The 8,592-nt window shown below is 56.8% G+C and overlaps 1 protein-coding gene across 1 annotated transcript in view; it reads left to right on the top strand.

Moving 5' to 3' along the window:
• Positions 1-838: 838 nt before the first annotated feature.
• The window catches only part of LOC124232211 (deleted in malignant brain tumors 1 protein-like), a gene marked incomplete at both ends in the record, with an annotated part of 12,009 nt that continues 4,255 nt past the window's right edge, over positions 839-8,592 (top strand). The window contains 8 exon segments of the mRNA XM_046649183.1: positions 839-1,136; positions 2,405-2,449; positions 3,495-3,554; positions 4,319-4,642; positions 5,105-5,159; positions 5,260-5,651; positions 6,605-6,634; positions 7,482-7,523. Of these exon segments, the coding sequence (XP_046505139.1) occupies positions 839-1,136; positions 2,405-2,449; positions 3,495-3,554; positions 4,319-4,642; positions 5,105-5,159; positions 5,260-5,651; positions 6,605-6,634; positions 7,482-7,523 (1,246 nt within the window).

Here is an 8,592-nt window from a genome sequence, read left to right as displayed (position 1 = left end):
GACACATTTTGGGCTGGCAAATTCTGATTCTCTACATCTCCAAGGGCTAGAAATCAGTCTCTGGAGGGGCATGAGGAGAATTCCAAGGACCTGCATTCAAACGTCCTAGCTGATTCTGATGAGCACTCAACTTTAGGTCAGTGGGGCAGCCTGGGGGGCAGAGATTTTAGGAAAGACGTGCGGCTGTGCAGAGGCTGGCATGGAGGCCCTGGGCTTGTGTTCTGGTCAGCGTGGACCTTTGCAAGGAAGGGGCTGAGGGCCCAGGTGGACCCCGTCAGAGGAGGTCCTTCCTGTCCTATATCCAAAACCCAGCAGATTCTCTGCAGCAGCCCTTCCTGAGCCCTTGGGGATGGCCTTGGGTCCCACAACCTCCCAGTCCCAGAGTTTAGTTACCAGTTGACATCTGTGTCTTCCTAAAAATGCTTTCCGAGGTGGCTCAGCATGGGTATGGGCACCGAGTAGGAGGAGAGGGTCTGTGTTGAGCATGGGGTGGTGGGCTGGGGTATCCAGGAGGCCGTTGACAATGTTGGTGTAGAGGTTAAGACTGGGGTTGTCAGGGCTGATCAGCCCTGGAGAGGTGGATTTGGGGTCCTCTTCCTGGAGAGCTCTCAGCGTACATGAGGTCCTTTAGAGGGAAAAGATAGAGTAAGAAGAGGGCTGAGACAGTGCTTGGGAGAGCAGCCATACATATGGTCCCGAGAGAGGAAAAAAATCAGTGAAGGAGACGGGGCAGGAGTCAGAGGAAGATTGAGAACAAGCAGTGCCGGGTGGTAAAAACCAGGGTTGGAAACCGTGAAGACGAGGGCTATCCACTGTGTTGATGCTGCTTTCCCTTGAGGCTGGTGATGGAGGCGACCGCTGTCAGGGCCGGGTGGAGGTCCTGGACCAAAGCTACTGGGGCACCGTGTGTGATGACAGCTGGGACGCCCAGGACACAGATGTCGTCTGTCAGCAGCTCGGCTGTGGCCATTCAGTGTCAGCCCTGGGCGGGGCCCACTTTGGTCAGGGCTCAGGGAATATTCTCCTGGGTGCAGTGTACCGCTCGGGATGGGAGCCTTACCTGTCAAGCTGCCCCCACAGCAGGTGGTACAACCATGAATGTGGCCACAGGGAAGATGCTGGAGTCGTGTGCTCAGGTAGTGCAGGCATCGCCTCATGCTGTCACCTGTGCCACTCTGAGGACAGGGGCTCCTGCTGTCCAGAACATGGGGCATGCGCATAATGCTTTGAAGTACTCAAAGTCATGTCTTCTTTGAGGTCAGAGATCTGGTTTCACTGTCCTTTTTTCACAGATAAAGCAATGGAGGCCCAGAGAGCGCAAGTGACTAGCCTAAATTCCGAAGCTGGAGGTAGTGAAGGCGGGTTTCAAACTCAGTCCCCTTCAGAACTTGCTGACACAATCACCCACTGGACACCTTCCGATGAGCAGCATCATGGCCGTCCCCGTCCTGAGATGACCCAATGCCTTCCTAAGGGGCCCTTTCTCCTCCTTTTAAAGGAGGGGAGAAGGATGGGGGACTTCTGGTCCTTCACTCTTAAATCTATACCAGAATCGGAATGAGGAGTAACCAGTGTGTTCTCAATACTGAGGATTACATGACAAGCAATAGGTATTTACATCCTCAGCGGAAGAGAGAAATTCTCCCTGGCTCAACCAAGCAAATCCCAGTGCCGCATTCCTCCCTGGTTCACAGAGTGCTGTCGGTGCTCGGGCACCAAGGGGTCCTTAAAGCCACAAAGAAACCTCTGAGGATACAGCCCGGTGTGTGTCCGCCAAGGGGCAGTTTCTAGTTAAATTGTCCATCTTCAGAGCAACGTCTGGCATTTGCCATGTGGCCTGGGTTGTGCACACGCCACCATGCGTAGAATGTGACCCTGGTAATCCAACCACCACAGGAGTATGGGCTCCCCAAGAGAATGTGGCCCTCCAAGCTGTCACTTTGGAGCGGGTTTATTTCAGCATTTGAGGATGCGTTTTGGAAACTGTCATCCTTCCTAGTTGGTACCACCTTTCAGGGATATCTCAGCGACAGTAGACATTTGTCATTTGAGGGTGTGTTTGAGCCACAGAAGTAGGCGGTTAGTATTTGCAGTCCAATCTTGTGAATCAGGCGGGGATGTTAATCAACGGGGTGAGTTTTTGGATGGCGACTGTGGAAGCAGAGGAGGCGGGAGGATGATGAGAGGAGCAAAGAATGTCCCTGGTGGCATCTCAGCATTGAACGAGCACTGGCAAAGTGACCAAGAGATGAGTTTCACAAGAAAGAAACATAGCCTTTTAGGAGCGGGCGGGGCTTCTGAAATTCTGCATCCACCTCTTGCTTTAGAGCTGAGGAAGCAGAGGGCCAGCCCTCCCCAAATGAGGGGCAGCATCGAATGACCTCTTCTTTTCTCTGCTTTGTAGTTTCCTTGATTTCCACGGAGGCACCACCGACAGCTGCTGTGGAAGGCATTTGTTTCATGGAATCCCTGTTGGGTTCATTATGCCACTGCACCCATAGGTGATCTCTGATCCAGAAGGAGTGCCAAAGGTGTAAGAGGTGGGAGTACTCCGGTCCCAAAGGGGGGCCCTCTGAACAAGGCCTCAGGCCTGAATGGGTATCTTTCCACGGACAATGTCCCTGAGGTTGGGAAGGAATCAAGCAGCAGAGGCATCTCCAAGGACGTCCAGGCTGGAGGTTGGAGTCCTGTCTCCAGGGAGGTCCTGTTACCCATGCTCAGTGCCCAGCCTGTGGTCTGAATGATGCACGCTGACCCCTGGCGGGGCTGTGGTGCTGGGTCTCTGGCTGCAGGGCCTGGAAAGGCAGGTGCAAACCAGCTGGGCCAGCATCCTTGCCTGTGCCCTTTCCTGAGCCCATATTAGGCCACTTTGGTTCCTTCTCAACATAGCGGACCCGTGTTCCTTCAGCCTGTTGGCATCAGAGGTCTCGTGCATCCCCCTGGGGGCCTGTAGTGGCAGCGCTGGGAGGTACAGTCAATATAGCCTGAGGTTCTGGCAACTCAGCTTTGGGAAGGAAAGTCACTGCCCATCTCCTGGGGAATCTTTGGCCCTGGGACAAGAGGAAGGACAGCCTCCACACCAAGGTCCCTGCCCAGGAGTCAGCATGCATCAGCTGGGAATCCTGATGGTACACATGTCAATACCATATGTACTAGCCAATGATTAGACAAGAGAAATCAGTCAGAAGCATCGGGATGGGAAGAGTCTTTTGTATCCAACCCTGGAGCCCTGCACAGGTCCCTGTGGGAAGGTCAGAGCCAGGGTCCATATGTTGTCGCAGAGATATTGCCCCCAAAAACAGTCTTTTAGAGTGGACGAACTCCAGTCTAAACGGGTTTCTTGACTTTTCCAAAGTCACACACCAAAATAAAATTCAAGGCCTAAATAACATCTCCTTGGCAGATTCTACTTTATTTTCGGTCCTTGAGTCCCTCAGAGGAGTCCTCACTTTGTAGCTTCTGTTTGTTTCCCCTTCTACAATCTGTATATGCAGGGACTACTATAACAAGCACTGAGACTCCGGCTGCAGTCGGAAATGGATAGTTTCATATGCGTCCTTCTCTGAAGCTCATGATGCGGAGTGTACCAAGGGTGTGACTCTCATTCAAGGGAAACTTTTAGGGGATGGGGTGAGAGTGAGTGTTGTGAGCATGTTGTGCAAAGGGACATCCCATGTGAACCAGGGAGCCTGGCTTGAGTGGGAGCCTCCTTCTTGGTCCATCCTCCTGTGGGGAGTGGTCAGCCTGAACATGGGGTCTCCAAGAATCAGTGTGCTTTGGTTCAGTGTCCAGTGGGATCCGTCTCTTGTCCACAGTGCCAGTTCTCCCATCAGAACACCTCTGTGCTGACCCTGGCCAAACTGGCCCCAAAGACCCGGCTGTGGGGCCAAGAGGACCAGTGGTGAAATGCTCTCTAAGCCAACCTCAGAGCCCCAGACGAGTGTCAGCGCTCCTGCCATGACATCCTGGGGCATCAGGCTACTCTTCAGCATGAGCATTCATGTGTCGCAGATTCAAGCAAGTTGGAGCTCTGCCCATGTGTGCTCAGTGAGGGAACCTGTGAATAGTTTTCAGGTCCTCTCCAGGATCCACCTGAGAGGTATTCTTTTCCTTCAGCTCTGGTGGATTGGGTTTTGGCAGAGCAGTCACTGTACCTTTAACGGTGAAGCACCCTAATTCAAGGAATGTTATGGATCCAACCTAGTTACTGATTCTCTCAAGGATCTTTGTGTAACGGGAAAAATTAGGAATTCTTTAGAGGTCTGAGACCTTGTCTCTCACTAGGAACTTACAAGAGGAATGCTGTGTCTTCCTCTAGGGACCGAATCGGGTTCGGACCTGAGGCTGGTGAACGGAGGTGACCCGTGTCAGGGCCGGGTGGAGGTCCTGTACCGAAGCTGGTGGGGCACTGTGTGTGATGACGACTGGGACAACAATGATGCCAACGTGGTGTGCAGGCAGCTGGACTGTGGCCGGGCCATGTCGGCCCCGGGAAGTGCCCACTTCGGTGAGGGCTCAGGGTATATTTTTCTGGACGACGTGCGCTGCTCAGGATACAAGTCCAACCTGTGGAGCCGTGCCCACAACGACTGGAACAGCCACAACTGTGGTCACCACGAGGATGCCGGTGTCATCTGTTCGGGTGGGCCTCTGAGATCCCCAAACCCCCTTCTGGTGGGACCTTTGCTGAGAACAAATGCACTTCCCACTCCAGAGCCCCTCCCTACCCCAGCATCTCCCAGAGATCCTGTGCCGCCCGTGATCCTGGGAGCAGCTGGCCCCTACTGCGCAGCCTCCAGGGGAACGGTGGGCTCAGCTCCCTTCTCCTCTTTGGCGAGCCATGGGGCACCATGAATGCTTGGGAGCAATGACCACACAGTGGGTCCCAGAGAGCGTCCACCTCCCCGTGGGCAGACCAAGCAAGCCTCTGGCTTCTCGACGGGTCCCCTCGTTTGCTGGGACTTGGCAGAACCCAGGCAGGAGCGCACATGAGTCAACAAGCTCCAAACAGGGTGATGGGCTTGGCCTGCTACCGATCCCCACGGAGCTCCACCCCAAGGGGTGCCCAATGTGGCTTGGGGGTTCCTTTCCTGCCCACCTCCAGTGGCCCTCACAGGGTACTTCTCCCTATTTGGGCCTCCTGAGACCCCAGCTGCACAGTGTGTCTCTGCTCCTTTCCCTGTGAAGAAGATTCCCCTCTGGGCACCTGCCAAGGTGGCAGCTGGCCCCGGGAATGAAGCTGTGAGGATCTCCCCTGAGTGTGGAATGTGCCTTAGGCCCAGGTCCTCAAGCCAGACACAGAGGAGGTGTTCTTGTGCTCCCCCTAGGGACCGAATCAGGTTTGGCCCTGAGGCTGGTGAACGGAGGTGACCGGTGTCAGGGCCGGGTGGAGGTCCTGTACCGAGGCTCGTGGGGCACCGTGTGCGACGACGACTGGGACACCAACGATGCCAACGTGGTGTGCCGGCAGCTGGGCTGTGGCTGGGCCACGTCAGCCCCAGGAAGTGCCCACTTCGGTCAGGGCTCGGGGCCAATTGTCCTGGACGACGTGCGCTGCTCAGGCCACGAGTCCTACCTGTGGAGCTGCGCCCACAACGGCTGGAACAGCCACAACTGTGGTCACGACGAGGATGCCGGTGTCGTCTGCTCAGGTGGGCCTCCGAGATCCCCGGACCCGCTTCTGGCGGGACGTTTGCTGAGAACGGACGCACTTCCCACTCCAGGGCCCCTCCCCACCCCAGCCTCTCCCAGAGATCCTGTGCAGCTCTGAGGTTTCCTGGGGGCAGCTGGCCCCTACAGCTCGATCTCTCCTCTTTGGCCAACCGTGAGGCACCAGGACTGCTTGGGAACAATGACTGCACAGTGGGTCCCAGAGAGCGTCTGCTGCGCCGTGCGTGGGCAGACCAAGCGAGCCCCCACCTTCTCGGCAGGACTGACTGCCGGGTCCACACCTGGTTTTCTCTGGGGCTTCCTTCTGGGGGCACACGGCTTTGGCAGGGGCGGTTGGACAGTGGAGCACCCTCACTCCTTGATGGGAGCATCGCTTTGGGTCCTGCCAGAAGCCAACTCAGAGGACAGGATTCGCGGCTCGACTGTGACTTGGGGAGGGCACTAGGAGCAGCAGAGAAGTGGGGTGGGGTGTAGGGCATGGCAAGTGCCTGCAGCACAGAATGCTTGTGAGCCAGTGAGGGCCCTGGAGCTGGAGCTCGATCCTGAGCAGAGACTAGGGGACGCCTCAATCAGTCTCCAAATCATTGTCCCTGGGCTGCGGCAAAGGGGTCTTCCTCCAGAGCTGCTGGGACTCCCCCTTGCTGCTCGCGTGGGGCGTCCATGCCGCGGCCGGGGTGGCCTGTCCCGGGCACGGCAAGGGGCTTTCCTCTTCTGGGAAGGAAGCCCTTGGGCACAGCCAGGCAGGCCTTGGGGGTGGGACAGAGGGTGGAGCTCCCGGAGGCCCCGAGAGCTGCGTGGCAGGTGGCTGGCGGCGTCCACGCGGGGGGCACGTGAGCAGCTGTAGCTCAGCCTATCCCCGCTGAGTCTGCTCAAGCTTGGAGTCCGGGGGGGCCCCTGTGCTCTTTGGGTCTGACTTTCCTTCTCGTTCTCACAGCTGTTCAGCCCCCAACCACAGCCCTGCCGAGTAAGTACCCAGTGGCTTCGTCAGGATGTCCCTGTTCTCCCTGGCCACCTGTCCCTTTTCCCCTCACTCTAGATGAACCACTGCTCTTGGCAGAACCTACGGGTCACGTGGCTTTTCCCCCTCTGTCACCAAGACGCCCGGCACCTGCTTCCTAACTCATCATGGGACTCCCAAGACGTTCGTCTTCCCATCAGGCAATCCGAGCTTTCCTCCAACACTTTGGTAGCGTCACAAGCAACTCAGGGAAGCAGCCGCATGTGCCGGGGCCTTTGCCCCGGTACCACCCAGGCTGAGGGGGCTTTTGTGGGAGGAGAACGTTGATCACCACTGGCCTTCTGTTGGTGGGCTGTTGGAGCAGGCCACATTCCCTCCAACCCTCGCTCCTTGCAGCACCCTCAGTTCCAGCAGGGTCCCCCTGGCATCCTAAAGTGTCAGGGATGGTACCCAAGGGATAGGAAGGGGCTGAGTCATCATGGGTTCCGGGTAGCAGGATACCTGATGGGCTCCATGTCCACCCTCTGCAGCCCCTGACTTTTCTGTGCAAGCTGCAGATTCTAGGCATGCCCTCGGGAGCACCAGCGAGTCCATGACGCAGAGGAGGGCAGCAGCAACGGTCTTCCCATGGCAAAGAGGACATGCCAGGCTTAGAGAGGTGGCAGGAGCAGGCTGATGTGCAGTAGGGCCTTGGTCCCAAGGGGGGTCGCTGAGCAGGTGACTGGTGTGGCACACACGGGCAGCAAGTGGAGGGCTCCACAAATGGGACTGTTGTCATGAGGCCAACCAAAGCCTTTTTTGAGTCCTTCTTGACATGACTTGTAACTCTACCTTCCCTCTGTTGCACTTCCAGCCCCCTGGCCCATAACAACCTGAGATGTGGCATCGCCATTGGGTCAGTCTTCCTGTCTGCACTCCCTAGGGCTCCCTCTCTGCTTCAGGGTCCATTTTGGGTGGGAGAGTGATGAGAGGAGGTTCAGGGTGTGCCCTTGCTTATCGTTGGCACTGTGGGTGGGGCGGGACAGAGGGAGGAGGCTCTCAAGCCCATGGCCTCGGTCTGATCTTGAGGGGCCAGCCACCTGTCTCGAGCAGGCTCCCTGTCCCGATGCTCGGTAAAGGGACACCTCTGGGATCTCAGGGGAAGCCCGGGAGTCCTCGGGAGTACTGCCGGGACCTGGCTCCTGGCTGTCAGGCGACGGGCTGCCGTTCTGGGAAGAGGCGTGGAGAATGCCTGTACCACAGGCATCTGGCCCAGCTTCGTTGATCTCCTGGCCGTTGGGAGAACCCAGGAAGGACCACACAGGGGACCACAAGCTCCAAACGCTGTCACGACCTTGGTCTGCCACTGGTCCCCATGCGGCTCTACCCCAGGGGGTGCTCAGTGTGGCATGGGGGTTCCATTACTGCTCGCCTTCATCGGGCCTCAAGCAGTGTTTCCCCTCATCTGGGCATCCTTAGACCTGGGCTGGATATTACGTCTCTGCTCCTTTCCCTGCTTGCTTTTCAGGGCACAGCTTTGCAATTGGATAATGGTCCACCTTCACCCCTTGGTGGGTGTATTCATTTGGACTATATATGGGGTAATTAATTAACTGCTGGCTCTCGCACAACTGTGGTCATGGGCAGGATTCCAGCATCCCTGCTCAGGTGGTCCTCCAAGATACTGGGCCTCTATTCTAATGTGTGATTTTCTCCACTTGGCACCTCTTTCAGGATCTCCTCTCACTCTGAGCTTCGCTGGAAGGTGGCAGCTTCTCTGATCACTTCACCGATAGCCCTTGCTGTCCCTGAACGTTCTGGGTGGGCTGCAGCATCTTCCGTAGGTGGCACCGGAGCAGAGAGGGCTTAATGGACATGAAGGTATAAGCTCAAATTCCCCAACATCTCTTTGTGGAGACTGTCCCCTGAGACATATGTCTCCTCTTCAGGTCTGCTGGCCAACACCCAGGAAGCCCTTCTCAGTG

Source organism: Equus quagga, unplaced genomic scaffold (genome assembly GCF_021613505.1).
Source record: "Equus quagga isolate Etosha38 unplaced genomic scaffold, UCLA_HA_Equagga_1.0 HiC_scaffold_3272_RagTag, whole genome shotgun sequence".
Lineage (NCBI taxonomy): Eukaryota > Metazoa > Chordata > Mammalia > Perissodactyla > Equidae > Equus > Equus quagga.
This window is presented reverse-complemented; position numbering and strand designations above follow the sequence as displayed.